General features: G+C 29.0%; 1 protein-coding gene across 1 annotated transcript in view; it reads right to left on the bottom strand.

Annotated features, from left to right (window-relative positions):
- The window catches only part of LOC107440520 (sarcoplasmic calcium-binding protein 1-like), a 127930-nt gene that overhangs the window by 58449 nt on the left and 50248 nt on the right, over nt 1–19233 (bottom strand). The window contains exon 2 of the mRNA XM_016053474.3: nt 2384–2450. Within this exon, the coding sequence (XP_015908960.1) occupies nt 2384–2450 (67 nt within the window). The remainder of the gene's footprint in view (nt 1–2383; nt 2451–19233) is intronic.

Consider the following 19233-nt stretch of genomic DNA (forward strand, 5'->3'; position numbering starts at 1 on the left):
TATATATATATAAAATTAATTAAATTAAATATGTATTTAAATTAAATTATTCGAAACATTTCTTCGTAATATGCAGGCAGGAATAATTTCAATGCAAGCTCTTTGTTAAATTATTAAAGGTAATTAAATTTAAGGCAACAACTCATAGTGCTTTACATATCCAAATTATCTGTCCAATAAAAATTATAAAGCCATAAAACTAATTTAAGACATTAAAATTTTTTTATTTTATGTAATGTTAGTATTTTGAGAAAGCTTAATTCTATATTGTGCTTAGATTAAATAATTTTTTTCTTCAAATTTTCCAAAAATTTTTATAATGAAAAATCGTAAATTTCTGTAACTAATAAACAAGACACTTCAAATATTAGTCAAGCGATGAAAAATGTTGACATTTATTGACTAAATATAATAAAATATTATGAAATAAAGAGTTCTTCTTTAAAAGAATGAAACTATTTTTAGAACTCACCTCTTTTATTGTGTTCGAATCGAATTCCCTCCGGCTAAGCCTAATCAGATATTTCACAAAAATCCGAAGCTTTTCTTTGAAAAAATACTCGCTTCTTTCTTTCAAAAAATATTATTTGCCTTTGTAATGTTTGATTTAATTAAGAGTGAACCATTAAATAACATAATCAATAAGCTTTTTCTATCATTGATTTGTTATCTAATTAAATTCAATTATCCTCTCTGTCTCAAGTTTGACGTTAGCATTGTTATGAAGTATTTGAAAACGTGATGCCTGCTTATTAATTTTATTCGGATGAAGTATTGAATTAGCTTTTTGAAATCTTTAAATTTAATTAGTTATTTAACCTTAACCATCCAACATTTTCTTTTTTCCTTTTTATAGTTCTCTAGTTGATTTGAATGTTTATTGTTAAAAGTAATCTAATTTAAATATAAGTAAGTTTGATCAGAATAGATCTTTGATGCTGATGAAAATTCAGATAATTCAAAACTTCAATACCGAAAAATTGGTACGTGTTGTTATTGCACTTAGAACTAAAGCTAAGGTATATTTCGATTTTATAATGACAATTTTTAAATAAATAATTAAAAACATTTGAAAGTCTATTACTGGAAATTATTATTGCTGTTTTCAATATTTCAAATAAGTTTTGTTTAAAAAATCAGAATTATTTTATTTTTTGATGAACGATGTTAAAAATATTTTATTTAACTTATTGTTTATTACTTCCCATAAATTCTTTGATATTTTATATTCACTGAGAATAAAGTATGGTCAAAACTACTAGAATGTGGTAGAATGTACGTGTTTCTGGCTTTATGGAAACATCAAATTGCTGGGTAATTTTTACCGAAGCGCTTTGGTAATGAATTTGGTACAGTTAACAATTAAATATGGTTTTATAATATTCCATAAAATTTGGTAATTTTATTATGATACTTAAGAGCATGGAATAAAAACCCTTTATTCGGTTGAATTTACTTTTCAGTTTTGTATTTTTTATTAAGCGTGCGGTAATAAAGACCATAATTTTGTAAACTAGAATTTTCAGTGAACCATTACCTCATATACGAAAAACTTATCAAATAAATGGTTTAAATACAGTATATTTTGGTTTTCATTTGTAGAATTATGGTTTTCTTCCTTGAAGTGGCCTTACCATGTCATTGCGGTAATTTTACCAGCATTTTTTCTCTGTGCTTAATGAAAGTTATCTTATTCTTAGTTGAAAATAACCTTACTTAGAATCAAATGCATCGATCAGAAACGATTATTAATGTTGAAATAAATATGAACATTCAAAAGATCAAAAACTGAAATTAAAATTATTTTTAAAAATATATTATTTTACAGTTCAGAGTTACAAGTTTGAGTAGATTTTAATTTCATATTGTTAGCATGCCAGTTTTTTAAATGAATCCATAAAAAAGGGTTGAAAAACTGTCATTGAAAAGTATTTTTTTGTTTTAAATTAATTATCCTGTTCATAAAAAAAATCTGAATTATTTTACTTCCTGACATAAAATCGTGTATAATTACTGAATGAGAGAAACGTTGAGTAATATGTGATAATTTTCACTTGCAACATCTCTATTGTAGTATTGTAGCCGTTAGAGATGATGAAATCAGCTAAAAAAATGCTTTAAACACGTGCATGGGTGGTGTTTAAAAGCAAACAAATTAAAAAATAAATGTAAAAAGCTTAATGCACACTGTAATGCACACTGTATAGTGTTTCATAAATTTTGTACTTTTATTTATTGTAACTTTTATCATATCTTAAATAAAAAGTCAGCAGGTTAGTACCCGGTGATAAGCACTAACCAGTTGACGTAACCTCCTATGATTTGCTAGTTTAGTTTGTTAGAACATCAATTTAGTTCGAAATATACATTTCTGTTAACTTACCATACATGTGCCTCACTACAAAACGAACTCTGTTGTCCCATTTGTATGCGTCCATTATCAAAAATACCTGAAAAAAGGGAAGAAAAAGAAAAGGAATTAAATGAAAAAAGCAAAATAATTAAATGAATCACTTATTATAAATCAATTTAAAATATGAAAGTGCAAAATATATTGCCCTGTGTATAATTTAACTGCGATTTAAAACAAATTACACGAAGAAAACAATTATGGTTAAAATACTGTACGATAATGGTGTTTCTGGTTAAAAAAACATAATATTTGTTAAAAAACAAAAATATGCGATATTTAAACCATGCATATATTAGGTTTTTTGTTGATATATTACTGGTTTACCGGAACTTTAAATTTTCAAAGTTATAGCTCTTATTATCAAATATTTAGTTATAAATATAAAACTGAAAAGTAAATTTAACTGAATAAATGGTTTTTATGCCATGCCCTAAGGTATTATTATGGAATCTAAATTTTATTTCTAGATTCATCAATTTTTTTCTTATTTTCGCATAATATGAAACCACATTTTATTGTTAATTTTACTGAAATCATTACCAAAGTGCTTCGGTAAAAATTACTGAACTCTTTGGAGGCTCAACAAAATCAAAAATATAATAAAAATTATTGAGCTCTTTGGTGGTTCAACAAAATCAAAAATACAATAAAAATTACTGAACTCTTTGGTGGTTCAACAAAGTCAAAAATACAATAAAAATTACTGAGCTTTTTGGTGGTTCAACAAAATCAGAAATACAATAAAAATTACTGAGCTCTTTGGTGGTTCAACAAAGTCAAATATACAATAAAAATTACTGAGCTCTTTGGTGGTTCAACAAAATAAAAAATTCAATTAAAATTACTGAGCTCTTTGGTGGTTCAACAAAGTCAAAAATACAATAAAAATTACTGAGCTCTTTGGTGGTTCAACAAAGTCAGAAATACGATGCATTTTTCCATGGTTTGGTAGTTTTTACTATAATTTTTTTCTCTGTGTAAGAACTATTATTAGACCAAAATATTATATTTTAAATTAAAACGATTTAATCAATGACGACGAACTTCCAAATTGTGGGTAATATAGCGGCGATTTAAAAATAGCAGCAGTATTATAATAACATTCTTTATTTTAAATTAAAACTATTTAACTAATAAATACTAACTACTGAAAAATGCTCGTAATTCGGGGATTTAAAAACTGCAGCAGTATCATACCAGCATTCTGTATTTTAAATTAAAACTATTTAACTTATAATAACTAACTAGAAGTTTTATTACCTTATAATAAAATGCGGTTATGAATATTCTTTTTTTAAGGCAAATGGAGAAGCTTAGTTGATGTCTGAAGTTGTGATGTTGAGTAACTTTAAAAGTAACTTAATGGAAGCGAAAAATTTTTATGGAGATTTTATTTTCATGCAACCTCTTTTTATTCACCTTTCAAAATGAGAAAGAAGTTTAAATTGATGAGCAAAACTTTTAGGAAGTAAAAAGGCGTTTTTTTTAGCAACTTAAAATAGTTGTATTACATATTCTAAACTGGATTAGGTTTTAGTTGAGAACTGAATTTTCATTGAGTATATTGCTATAAATTTAAATTAACTGTTTCTGCAAAGTACGGGCTTTAAAAATTTGTTTTTAAATTCATTGCATTTGGTAAAAAAATGAAGACAACAATGGGATAAAAAAAAAAGTTTTTATTTTATGCATTTTACTTGAATATGTTAAAAAAGTTTCTAAAATTATATATTTTATAAAATATGAATTCTAATATATTTTATTAAATTCACTAAGTTTGATAATATCAAGGATAAAAAAAATTAAGTTCAAGCTAATTTGATAAAAGGGCCATATAAAGATAATTATTCCTGATTACTTGAAAACTGAGGAACTTTTGGTTAACGGGGGAGAAACTAAATATTTTAAGAATATGAATTCTAATAAATTTTATTAAATTCATTCAATTTGATAATATTAAGGATAAATATAATTAAGGCTTAAGCTAATTCAATAAAAGGGTAATATAAGAAAAAACTATTCCTGATTAGTTTAAAACTGTAGTACTTCTGGTTAACGGAGAAAATCTAAATATTTTATAGAATATGAATTATAATATTTTTTTTTAAATTCACTCAGTTTGATAATATCATGAATAAATAAAATTAAAGTTCAAGCTGATTCAATAAAAGGGTAATATAAAAATATTTATTCCTGATTATTGAAAACTGTGGGACTTTTGGTTAACGGGAAAAAAATTAAATGCGCTTTTATGGACAGAGAAAACGGACCAACCGCGAGTGCAGTAAATACTGAACTTGGTTTTGAAAGGGTGACGAAACTCAAATATCTTGACTCAATTATCACTGAAAAAAATTAATTAAACCGAGAGATAAAGGATAGACTGACAGCTGGAAACAGATGTTACTTTTCAATGCTTCAATTATTTAAATCTTATCTGCTTTCCAGAAAATTGAAACTACAATTATATAAAACAATGTTTAGACCCATCGTCACATGTGCAATCGAAACTTGGACTATTAATCAGGAAGAAGAAAAAATATTTGTTTCTTTTGAAAGAAAGATTCTCAGGAAGATTTATGGATCAATCAAAGATGCAGATTTTTGGAAAGTTAGAAGTAATTTAGAGTTAAGTAAGCTATATAAGGATGAAGATATAGTAAATTTAAAAAAACAAAAAGAATTCAATGACTCGGACATCTGGAGAGAATGGGTGAAGAAAGAGCAACAGAAAAATCCATCAAGGAAAACTAGTGGGAAAGAGAAAGGTTGGACTCCCTAGAAAAATATGGCTTGCTGAAGTTGAAAGAGATCTGAAAAAACAAAAATATTGGAGGATAAAGGGGAGCTGTCTAGTAAGGGAGGCCAAGGTCCTTCATGGACTGTAGGGCCGAGGAGTAGAAGTAGATTAGTTGAAATTTTTGAACAGTGGACTAAATTCGGTCAGTTGGTCTGAAACAAGAAAATATTATTTTATATATTCTGAGTAGTCAAAATATAAAATAATTGACTGATCTTACAAAAAATTTTATTTGCTCCTTTTATTTAATTTCAAGAAGCAATTAAAAAAAATAAATTAAAACGTAAATATTTAATTCAGCTATTAATGAATAGTACATTTTTTTTATTCGGAAAGAGATTTAATGTTATTTTAACGGTCAATGAAGATTATTTTTAACCATTTAATTTAATTATTTAATAACTAAATATTATTTTTTATTATAAAATAGATTTATTATAATTTTCTATGTCAATAAGGTTTTTATATCATGATTAATATAAAGAAGATTTATTGCTATATTATTTTAGGATATTTCTATATTTAATCCGTAGCAGAAAATTACTTAGAAAAAGTTAATTTTTGAAACAAAAAAAAATGTTTGGTTTGTTGCTTTAGGTCTAGAACTATCTTTAAAGATGTAAGAATAAAATGCAGAATGTTTTTCAATTGGTGATTAAAAGATACTCAAAAATCATACTGTAAAAAAAGGATATTCAAGTATCATGTAACTTTCTTTGTTTTTGACGAAACAGTTACCTGGTATATGCTCCTAACAAAAATTTTGTCTAAGTCACTAAATGACTAATGTCACTTTTTCTAGGGAAGGAATTTCGTCAAAAGGGGAAAAAAATGTCATCATTCTATTTCTGCCCCCTCCTCTCACAAAATGCCATGAAGCACATGAAATGCCTCATAGAATCTAGCAAGTGGTATTGTTGATAACTTTTTCGGGGGCATCATATATCTAGATCGGCGTCAACCCAACAAAGCAAGAAAGACAGAACAAAGAGATAAACTACATCCATGTTCGAAACGAGACTCAAACCCGGGTTCATTTTAGTATTAGGTCAACCCCTTGAACAACATACAGGCAGTCGACTTGTTTCGTCATTCTATTTTCAATCATCTAGTCTTTATTTTATTTAACAATTCCCCATAATGCACTGCAATGAGGCTCGGAATTGAAGAACCATTTTCGTCATATATGCATTTCGCCACAAATCATATGATTTTGTGACGAAATGATTCTCAAAATTAACGAAATGCAGCTCAGGGATAGCTAAATTGCAAAAAGAATCGATTGCTGAATCGTTTTACTTTGTGAGTGTATATGCAGTCTTCATTTTTATTTACAGAAATACTGCTAAACTACTAAAGCATATTGGAAAATATGCGAAAGTTTGCAAGTATCAAGTTCTTACTTTTATAAAATTTCAAATTGAATCTCATGATCTAAATCTGAAAAACATAACCGGATAAATAATTTATTCTTAAACATAATCACAAAACTCTTAGAAAGAGCTGTGGTAAAAAAAACCATGATTCTGGTACTAAATACCAAAATATATGGCATTTAAACCCTTATTCAGCAATTTGTTTCCTTTCATATGCTAACAGTTTACCGAAAGTTTTATATTTCAAAATAATAATTCATATTACCACACATTCTTTAAAAAACACAAAACTGAAAAGTAAATTTAACCAAATAAATGGTTTATATGCTATGCATCATGGTAAAATTACTAAATTTTACCACAATTTTATGCTAATTTTATCACATATTATAAAAAAATATTTTATTAAGTTTAAGAAAACCTTTACCAAAGGGTTTCACTAAAAATTACCGACCTTTTTGGTGTTCCTATACAGCTGGAAACACTGTTAATGTTACCATATTCTGGTAGATTTGACCATACTTATTTTTTCAGTGTAGAATGTACACAACTTATATTTAAAATACGACATCCTTAATTTTCCGAAAATGGTCGAAAAAATTGTTCTGAGACAAATGTTTAAATGAAGCAAATGTTCTAAGACAGGATTAATAAGTTGAAGCTTTTGCTAAATTTTACTTTTTATTACTTAGAAACCAATTTGTTTAATAGTGCCAAAGATTTCCCTTTTCTTAATCGATAATCTACACTTATCAAATTTCACATTTTAAATGTCAGTGATACAATACGAAATAATCTCGCTACAGTTTTGTTAGAAAACCTTTTAATATACTCTACAAAATTACATTTGTTTGGTTATAGTTGACGGATTCTGTAAACATTAAAACTTGATACCATTGTTGCAGTACTAGAAACTTCCTTTTAAATCTACTGAAATTGAGAGTTGAAATATTCTGTACAAACGACAGTTTAAAAATGAATTTTTATTAGCAATCATTTTAATAAAAAGAATTTTTATTTTTTATGAAATCTGTATCAAATTTTTTAAATTTTAAATTTATGCATACATTTAATTATATAATTTATGGTTTTAATAATTTAAAGTTTTTATAATCTAAGGTTTTAAGGATTAAAAAATTAATTAAATCTATGATAAAACAAATAAATCATGAATTAATTTGTTAATAAATCTATTAATAAATAAAAATTAATTGTTGATTCTTCAAAAATTTCACTCCTCAAATTATTGGAAGTTAGTTTGCTCAAATTAAATAACATAACTCAAGTGCGGACAATTTAAAATAATATTTAAAACTGTAGCGTAAGTTCAATTAAAATGTTCCTTAAATTACACAAATAAGATTTTAATCATTTGATTGTAATTAGAAATAAATCACTCACCCTTTTCTAAGACGTTAAATAAACCTCAATCACAGCGATATAAATCGTGATAAAGTAAATAACTTTCACGTTTAATCTGCGTCTTAAACTTTCTTTACTGAATCAGCAAGTTTTAAATTTTGTTTAGCGTAAGATTTGTTGAATTAAAAGTTTTCTCCCACTTCATTTAAATAGACTTTTTGTTTATTTTAATTTATTTTACTTTACAAAGAGAATTTAGTTCGGTATTTGTCTTCCAAAGTTTAACTTACCCTAAAGTTTGAAACTAGTTTGCGAATTTTAATTTCTAACAGAGTATTGTAATTTTAAGTTGCACAAATATATTACCAATATATGTTGCATTCTTTTTTTTCTAAATATTTATTAGGTAAAATATATAAATTTTTTTGAGAAAAAAATTTATATTAATGGTTTAATAACTAAAACAAGCGATTTATTTTTCATTATTCGGCAGTTCAATGAGCAGTATGAAGGAAAAAACATCAGTGCAGCAAACTCTCGATTAAGCGGGAATGGATTATCCAGAACGGTTTAAATAAACGGAAAAACATAGGGGCTAGACAGCAGTGTGTATGGGGAATATGAATATGCAACTTTTCCCTGTAGAAACTGTGGTGTAATACCTACTCGAATTCCTACTTGGTTTGACAAACTATGCATCCAAACTGCTATAAAATGCATCTTTATAGTTGTATAATAGAGATATTTATGTTCTCATAAAATTACTCATAAATCTGTCAGTTATATGAAATAATTTTAAAACATTTAACTTCTCGGTTTTAATTTTAATTCATATTAATATTTTGTCTGTGCTGCGTATATATATGTTGATTTAATAAAACTAATTTTATTTTAAGAAATATTGTACAGATGCATCCTATATTTATGATTTTTGCTTTCGATCGCATTGTGAAAGTAGTTTTAATGATTCTTATGTATATCAATCATATCTTACTTTAATTATAAATTTCAGTGTAACTGAATGTGGGGAAAGACCACAAGACAATGCCAACCGTCGTCTATCAAAAGATACCTCGAGATTGAATCAAGTTAGCATGTCTTACTATATACTAGTGAATTAATGTTTAATAATCGTAGTGGTAGATACGCCACAATACTCCCCCACCAGAATTTTATTTGGCATAGAATTCAATGAACGGATACCACTAGTTGTGTGTAAGACCGGAAGAGCTGGATTAAGGCCGCCGGGTTTTGAGTTTCAGCCATGAGAGCTGTATTAAGTTCATAGTTGTTTGTGTAGTCATTCTTGTGTTGCTATTAGCAGTCGAGTGTGTGCAGGATTCCCGTTGTGTAAAAATGAGACTGAGAAGCAACAGCGCATTGAGGGCGATGAGGCAGTCACAAATATCAAGTCACCTGTTCAATATGGACCATCGATCGAAGTAGGCGTGATCATATCATGTCCGCAAGTCATCAATGTGGAGGAAAGACCACTAGACAATGCCAACCTTCACCTAACAAAAGGGACCTTAGGATGGAATTAAGCTAGCATGTCTTATATAGTAGTAAATGGATGTTTAATAATCGTAGTAGTAGTTACTCTACACTGAATAACAAACATTGTTGCCGCTATTTTACACCAAGCAGTGTAAAAGAACATTCTAGGTGTTATATTAATCCAGGAACTGTCCTTGGATTTAGTTGTATAGTAGAAAACTTAGTGAAACACCCCTTTATGTTAAGTACTTGCCACCATTTTTGGCGTTCAGAAATACAAAAAATTTTTACAGTGAAAATTTTATTGAATCGTCAAGCCGATCTTGAGTTAAAAGGTGTTGTATTTGTTATTGCTAATTTAAATATTATTTTCTCTCCCTGAAAATTCTAATGATCTTTTTTCTGAATTGAAGGTAAAATCTTCCAAACATGGCTCAAACAATAGTTTTTAAAATTTGCAGTCATTTAGATCTAAGCGAAACAGTTATTCATCATAAGAATTTCCTTAATTAGCAGAATTAATTGCTGATAAATGTTTGAAAATAAATTTAAAAAAATTTCAAGCCATTTTTTTTTTGGATAATATTTTATCGCAAATACATACAGTTCCGATAAATCATGTAGATCTTCTTATATTTCTTAGAATGCTTTTTATAATTAAGAAATACCAAAGTATATTTTTGCTTGTAATTAAAGTGCCAGAAAAAAGTATATAAAAGGGACACAGAATTAATAAGTGGAGACGATATTTTAAGTCACGAAATTAGACACAAAAACGTACTTTCTCTGAATAAACATATCTTTTTTTCGATGAATTTGGAATAAAGTATAGGGGATAGCCACAATCTGGGAAATATGGTGCCAAGAGTTAGGTCAGCAGAGCGGTCCAAAATTTTTGACCTTTGAATGTTAATTTTACTTCTTGCGTATTTTGTCATATTTCGCGAGCTTTTTAAGCAAATTGAGAATTTTTTCCAGAAAATATATATATATTTTTTTATCCATAGAAAATTGCATGTAAATACTAACTTTTAGTAAATATTTATTATCTTGTATTATTTTATTTAATAATATTCGAAAAAAATTTGAATTGTGAGGTTAAAAGTAGACTTTTAAAAAAGGGTAAAGCAATTTTTTGCCAAAAGTAGCTCATCAAACAAAAATGTTAAACATATAAAAATCTGAATTTAGAATATTCCATTGTACAGCAATATACAAGCGTTATAGTGCACCTTTCACCCTAACGAAAGCAAAGCATTCAAGGTAAATAAAAAGACTCTTATTTTTTAAAAATAAATAAATAAATAAATAAATTGATCATTCATCAATCAAGTTAAGAAAATTTTGAGTGCGTTTTGTCTTAGAAACAACATTTTCCTCAGAAAAGAGACTTAAATGTATGTTCAATGTGATTTAAATCATTTCAATTTTTTTACCTAAAACAATAGATAATTATCCTCAAGCTATGTAAAACCTTCTTCATATCGAATTATCAATCACGATTAATTGCTTTTAGGAACGATACATTTTCTTTCGGTCTGGATATAACAATAGTTTCGTAAAAGCAGTTATTACGGAAAGCTCATCAATCTTAAAAACAGCTAATCATTCTACTCTACAGAAATATATTAAAACAGAAATGAGCAGTTTCTGCTTGATTATTCATGATAAAAGCCTTACTATCTTTATGTGGCATTAAATTTGACTATGTATCCTTGGTGAAGGCCACAACAAGAGTACTGATTCTGAATATATCTATCACACTCTGCTTGAATGAAATATTAAAATTCTGAAAATCAATGCACGCTGCCAAACATTTTATTCTCAGTTCTGAACACGTCGTTCTATAAATTTTGTAATATATTTCCACGACATTTTTTGAAGCGAAGTGAAGCAAAAGACAGTTCTGCTTCTATTTTTGGGCCTAAACAGTAGACGAGCCGAACGAAATAGAGTCCTCTTTGACGAAGTCTTTTATCACAAAGCGAGATGGTTGCTGAAAGCTCGATTCAAACAAGGGAAAAATGGCGGGAAAAAAGAAAAGCATCAATCTTAACAACGTTTTTGAACTTTCGCGAAAGTTTTGAAAGGTGTTAAAGGGATTAATAAATGGTGATAGCTGAGACTCTAGTTCGTAAAGAAAAAAAAAANAAAAAAAAAAAAAAAAAAAAAAAAAAAAAAAAAAAAAAAAAAAAAACAATACTTCTTTGCTGATGGTTTCGAGGCTAAAGGAATAAGAAAAAATCGTCTGAAAAAATGTTTTGTTTCCTAGATCCGGATTCGTTTCTGATTGGAGAGAAAATATTTCAAATCCTTCGAATTCAAAGAAGTTTACCATGTTATATCCTTAGATATATTTTAAATATTTAAGCAATGCTATTTGTTTGTCTCAGTTTATCTACGACAACAGAGGATTGAAATGAATAGAATATATATTTTGCTTTGTGTCTTTTCAAAATACGGAGCATCGAAGGGAATGATTTAAAAACTCAAATAATGCATGGATCTTTAGTTTTTCTGAAAGCAGCTTCCTAGCGGGATTCAATAACTTTCACTTGCTTTGCGCAAATGCGTAAAATTAATATTACATTTCGCAAAAATGGTTTCTCGTTTTAAAGGAAAATATGCACCATGAATAAAGAATTATGGAAACTAAATTTAGATGAAAATGCATCAAGAAAGAAGCACGTGAAACTGAATTATTTATGTGACATTTAAAAAATATGTTTTGTTTTTTGCTTTCTTTAAAGTGCTTTTAGTTCTTATTATCTAAAGACTGAAGCAGCAAATTATATTAAAAATTCCCCCAAGGAAAATTTAAGAGAGAAAAAACATGATTTATTATCGAAAAATAATTTCACTTGCAGTAATAAGTTTCAAGACTTCGACTTAATTAAATAAACTTTACCGAGTTTTCACCCAGAGGAAATAAATTTATCCTCATTATAATGAGTAAAGTGAAGTAAAATGGAGATAACTAACATTTCATAAGATGGTAAAGCTTAACTCTTCAAACTAGTTTTCGCGATTTTGCATAGAAATGCAAATATTCCTTATTTAATTGAATATGATATATCTTTGCTAGAGAGTCACTAGATTAGCTAACTAGTTCTTCAATTTTTCGAAGAGAATCAAAGTATTTTATCTTACCAAATTATTGAAAAGTTTTACGCTACTGTATACTCATAGAGTTATTGATCTAAAATTTATTAAAATTCTAAAAAAAAAAAATGAAACTCAGGGTGCTATTTTGTATAGGGGTTAGTCATAAAAACCTTTTACCACAACGCTATAAAAAAATTTAGAATATCTTAACAACTAAAATGGTAGCTACTACTTTATACCACAAATGATTCGTTGCTGCAGGGTGTAGTCAAGTAAAAGGAATTATCTTTACTTTTAAAATAAATAATTGTCCCCGTTTCTGGTACTCTGTAATAGTGGAAAAAAAGAATATGATCAGCAGTAGAGTGAGTAAAGTTATTTTTGCGCTACAATTTAAGACAAGAGCACTTAATTTGGGATGCACGCACTAATTCTTATAGTTCTTAAAATAAAATTAATTTATGAGTCAAACATACACTTAGCAAAGAAAATATTAAGATGAATTCAAATTAAACTCAACTGAGCGGAATAGAATAGAAATTAAGTATCATAAAATTAGTTAGTACAATTGACAGATTTTTCCGAATTACGATATAGATATCCCGATTACACAACTAAAAACATACCTAGAAACATACCTACTAAAAACATACCTACCACGAACTTTTGTTTCCTAGTTTGTTTCTTCTATGGAAGCGTAAAAAACAAAAAATATTTCCTGCCATTTTGTATTCGATTCACTGCTGACGATATACGAAATTATCTAAAATTGATGTTTTCGCGAGTGAAAATAATTCACGAAGAGTGTGAATGTGCATGAGTTTGGTGTAAACAATTTTGTTGTTTTGGATCTAACTACATCCTTTAGAATGTATTTGAACGTTCCTGTTGATGTTAACTTTAAATAAAGGTTTTTTAGGCTGTTTGACTCCCAGGTCGGAATTCTTTTTCGCCACAAAATTTACTGTGTAATTGTTCATTAGGTACCTATGACCACAATTACTTAAGCAGCACTGGCGTCAATGATAATTAGCCATTTTTTTTATATCCTCGGAAACAGAATAGTTTTTTTAGTGATGCAATAATTTGCTACAATTTTTCTGTATATAGCTCGGTTAGCCAGTTAAATCTCAAGCTTAGAAGCCATAAAAGTAATCGAGAGTTCTATCCATCTGGCCACATTCTGCAAAAATGCTCTTCGGGCAAGTCCTTTGCCATTCTTAAAAATAATGAAAAACGCAATTTAATATCGTGTACTTCCGAATCGTGTATAACCGAAGTGAACCAATGACCCTTTTTTTCGTTACGACTATGAATAATCGACTCCATAGCTTTGTAATTTTGCACCTAACTCCGAAGTCAAGAGAACTCCCGGATTAAGCTTTGGGACTTCATGTAGGACTTCTTGGTGGAACTAGCTCGCATTTACATTACGAAACATCATGAACGAAAATCTCTCTATATTAGCTCGATGGCAAAGGGATACTAAAGCATGACGCGTCTTTGATTAAGGATACGTTGCTTCAGCATTGAGGACGGTGTGAGCCTGGAGCATTATTTGTATTGACCTGTCATTACTGGGACTCGAACCTGGGTCTCCTTATTGGGAGGGGAGTGTTCTATTCACTGAGCAATATGTCTAATTTCACTATTTATCGGGATGGGGATTTTAGCATTATATCTTATGCTTCAACATGTGTCGCGTATTTCTATGGGGTTCAGGTTAAGTGATTTTGTAGGTGAATTTCATAACCAGTAACATGATCTTCCAGCATTAGGAACTTCACTGTTGCCAGTTTTACATTCACCAATGAGATGAACCGGGTTCGAATCCCATGGATGGCTGGTCAATACGAATCCGCATCCAGCTTGCACCGACCACAGTGCTGACGTGAAATATCTTCAGTGGTAGACGGATCATGGGTTAGAGTCCCTTTGCCGGTCAGGATAACCGCGGGAGGTTCTCGTGGTCTTCCTCTCCATGTAACGCAAATGCGGGTAAATTCCCTCAAAAAGTCCTTCTTGAAGGCAAATTTCTGCCAGTACTTGATTCAACAGTTCCCTTGTCTTCTGGATTAAACTCAAATTAAGATTATTGGAGAACTCCTGGAATGCACTGAGATTGTACTCCAGTTAGGCTACAGTTTATTAAAATCCCGTGATTTTAGAACGAAATGATCGGAAAAAATAACAAAAAATAGCTCAAGAATTGATAGACTATTTAAGATAAGAGTTTTACTTCTGAGAGTGTTTCTGTGTCAAATAGTTTTGGATAGAAGTTTAATTACATATTTACACTAAAACACATTATTGCATCTAAGAAAAAAGTCACTTATGTGTTAAAAAATTACAATTATTTCTGATCTATAAATAATTTTATTTAAAAAGAAATCATCACTATTTTATACCATCAGTTTTGATTGCAAACACTAAAAGAGACTATGCATATTAATTAAGTATTAATAATTTGATTTTTGTAAAGTTATTAAGTCTAAATTAGGAGAACTTCTCCTTAAGATGGTATCTTCACCATTTTGCACAATCAGTCGGTTTTCATTTGGCTGTTTTAATAGGATGTTGGAGTTTCTCAATCAAGACTTTCCTGCAATAAGCGAGTAATTAGAAGACGGGGAAGTGAAATGAATTCAGGAGAAAGTAATATAAGTAAGGTAAGTGTGATGAGAAGAGCTAAAGACGTTTGGAGAGATATTACTTTCATGAATTCGTTAATGATTAATAAAAAAGAAAGTTTGAAAGAACGAAGCAGAAAAATATATTTAGTATAAAGTGGTGTTGATACACCGAACACCTATTAAAGACATGCTATATTGTACATTTTATTGCATTAATTAGTTATTTAGCCCACCAGTAAGTAGTATTTTTTTCAATTATATTAGTTTTAAAGAGAGAATTTGCCACTTCAAAATACCAAATTTACATTTCTAAACTAATAATTAAATACATCTTTAAATTAACCTATTTTTCTAAAACCAATACATAATAACAATAAGTTTTTACAATAAAATATATATTTTAACCCAGAACGATACTGTTGCATAATAATTATTTTATACAATGCAATAGGTCTCTTAGTGGTATACCATTAATAATACTAAATATGCTGTGTTGATAACCAAAATTAATATTGGAGAACCTGCAGCTTAATGACTTAATGAAAAATAGCTTGGCACTTACTAATAAAAAATACTATCAGTTTCGTTTTTATTTGTTTATAATCAAATATTAACAACGTATGAATAATTTATGATTGGCTTGTAGTTCATAGTATACCTATTAGTTCAAATGCAAGCTTCGGTCCCTCTATAGATATGACGACACACTAATTTTAGAATAAATTACAAATTGGGCAAAGAATGTAGTTTTAAGTTTGGCCTCACATGAAATGCAAACTCTTTTTATTCTACACATATGTCTCATTAATATATAAATAATTTACAAACGGAGCAATGCATGCAGTTTTTTGTAAGAAATCAGTTCAAATGATCGCTCTTAACATTATATACCTCCCTAACAATGAATAATTTACAAATAATACCTCCTCCAAATGAATAATTTACAAATAAGGTAGAGTATGCTGTTCTAAGTAAAGGTATCAATACAAATGCAAGTTCCTGTTACCTTGCTTAGGATTTGTTTCAAAAGTTAAAAAAAAAATCCGGTTAGAACATTTTGATTATTGAAATCTCAAAGATTTTCAAATAAATCAGATTCGCATCTCTACCATACCACGTAAGCAATAATTCTAGCATTAACAGCAAGATGTGCTCACGCATCCCTAATTAGTACTTTCTTCCTACATTAAAAAGATTGCAGGGGTCGTCAACTCCACCATTGTTTTGGGTGTTCAATTTAACCTTGCACTTCGTTTTGATGATTAAAAACTATGAGACTTAGGTACTGTAAAAACTACCGGCGCTCTGGTTGCCGGTACTTTTTTAATGTGAAATCCGTTTTTACCGGAACATGTTACGAAACAAAAAATCTGATGAACCGAAATTTTTACACTAATGATTACCACGAGGACACTGAATCATTCTGAATAAAGAAATATTAGTTTTAAAATTAAGGTGAAATATTTTACGCTAAAAATGTGTTTCACGAAAGATGCACCCAACGTGCATCTATCCAATAATTTGATCCGAAATTTTTCACAGTGTATAAAAACTTGCTGATTAGCGACGATATAATAAGTACTGTTATATTCTAAGTCACAAATTTGATATTTAGTTACATAAAAGGTACACTGTTGGAAATTTCGTGAAAAAAATGATTAAGTAACAATTTATTTAATTGTTTTACCATATTCAAGCAAAACAGTCAAACAACCATAAATTAGATGGTATTTAAACTGTTAGAAAAGCCGCTTATTTACTGCTTTCACCAACTACCACCTTCACCATTTAGACCGGCCTAATGAAGTCACTTAGTTCCTTGCAGATGGGTGCATATCATAGCTGAGAGTACTAATCTGTCAATCTCATGGCAGACAGGACAGGGGTTTGAGTCCAGCGTTGACACCACTACATTTTCTTCATTCCCTTCAACACATGAAGAATTTCCAGTTACCTCCACACCCTAATTTGTGATCCTGTACTGTTAAAGTAAGATACTTTCTTTCACGCATAGATGGCAGCACCATAAAGCTGCTAAACTATCTCCAATGTCCAATTAAATGTCTTTTTTACGTTTTGAAATCATGCTAATTGTAAATGCTTAAAAAAACCGTACAGTTCATGGTTTTTAAGCTATACTTGATGTAAACGGTTTCAAAACCATAATAGTAAAAAAATGTTCTTTACCGCAATATTTACGGTTAGTTGGATAGACAGACTGCTGCTGTTCATCCAAATTATTTTACCATAATTTTCGAATTAAAATTCTAACAGTGTATTTATTGCTTTAAAGTTTAGTAAATGTTGCTATTTATTAGATTAAACTGTAGCTGCTAAATTCAGCACAATTAGTGGGGTAATGAAATTTTTATTAGAAAATGAAAAAAAATTCCTTCCCACCGGACTAATATATAATTACAACAGTTCAGAAATAAGTAATTAATTTTTTATGAGTATTTACGGCGGTTCATTAGAAGTACCGTGAAAGCTTCGGCGGTGCAAAAAAAAAAAAAAAAAAAAAAAAAAAAAAANACTCCGTCTAAAAAGAAAAAAAAAAGAAAAGGAAAACTAAGCATTCTTAGATAAGCTTCATAATTAAGTGCTCGTTTCAGATTAGGTGAATAAAAAACTGCAACTTTTACTTTTAACTTGAAACGCTGGGATGCACAGAACTAAATGACAGAATAATAATAAAAAAAAACATGGGATTGAATTTTCATTTTAAAAAGAAAAATTGTTTTGAATTAAGTAGAAGTATGCGTAGTTTCAAATTATTTAGCTGTTTCATCAATTTTTAATTGTTGGATAACGCTATAGTGTAATTGTTAGTGTAATAAGCATGCCATAATAACTGTTAAGATTCTATTAGAAGAAACTTAGTATTCCTTAATGGTTATGTACAGTTAAAAGTTTAATAGCCACTGTATTAATTAAATATGAATAACACTGGGGAACAAATGTTTTGTTGCTTTTGTACAAATACTTGGTCTTGTCTATTTTGGGTGTGGTGCTTTCAAATCTGAAATTAATTTTTCCTCTAAATATACGAATTTTTTTAAAACTACATTTTCAGTGTAAATTTTTTGTTGAATTGTACAAGTTTTAAAACGTTATATGAAGCAGTTAATCGCAGAAACGTTGCGACAAACTTCTAGGGAAGCTAGTGAGCATCATCAGGATTAAAATTGTATAGGTACTCATGCCCGGAAATGACGTCGCTTTCGGCTAGAGGCTCTTTCCTATTATGACCTATTCAAAAGTGAACGAGGAAACAGTTCATAATAGAAAAGCACCTCTAGTGACGTATGACGACATTTCCGGGCATGGGTCCCCACGCAATTTTAATCCTAATAGTGATTACTATGTCCTCCTGAAGTTCGTCGCTACTACCTCTGAGTCAACCCCCTGTTATAAATAACAATTTTGAAAGTGTGCATCTCGACAAAAAAATAGAATAATGCCTGTGAAAAGAGAAACTGTAGCTTAGAGCGAGAAACTGATTTCAGATTTGAAATCAGCAAAATGAATGTATCTAAGAACAAAATAAAAAAAGTGTGCCCTAGTGTGTTATTAATTAATTTCAAGGCAAAAAAGGCATCATTATCGGTAACTACTAGTTGCGTATCTAAGTCCTTAAACTTTAATAACTAGTTTTAAGGCAATAATGTTTCATCATTGGTGAGGACTTGTAGCGTATGTAAGTCCTTGAACTTTAATAATTAATTAATTTAATCATATGTAATTGGTGACGACTAGTAGAATATTTAAGTATTTGAACTTTAATAATTAAATAATTAATTTTAAGGCAACAACTATTGATGACTACTAGTAGCATATGTAAGTCCTTAAACTTTACTAATTAATTAATTTTATCATATGTAATTGGTGACGACTAGTAGAATATCTAAGCATTTTAACTTTAATAATTAAATAATTAATTTTAAGTCAAGGATGAATCATTATTGATGACTACTATTAGCATATGTAAGTCTTTGAACTTTACTAAGTAATTAATTTTATCATATGTAATTGGTGACGACTAGTAGA

The sequence above is a fragment of the Parasteatoda tepidariorum genome, chromosome 6 (genome assembly GCF_043381705.1).
Source record: "Parasteatoda tepidariorum isolate YZ-2023 chromosome 6, CAS_Ptep_4.0, whole genome shotgun sequence".
Lineage (NCBI taxonomy): Eukaryota > Metazoa > Arthropoda > Arachnida > Araneae > Theridiidae > Parasteatoda > Parasteatoda tepidariorum.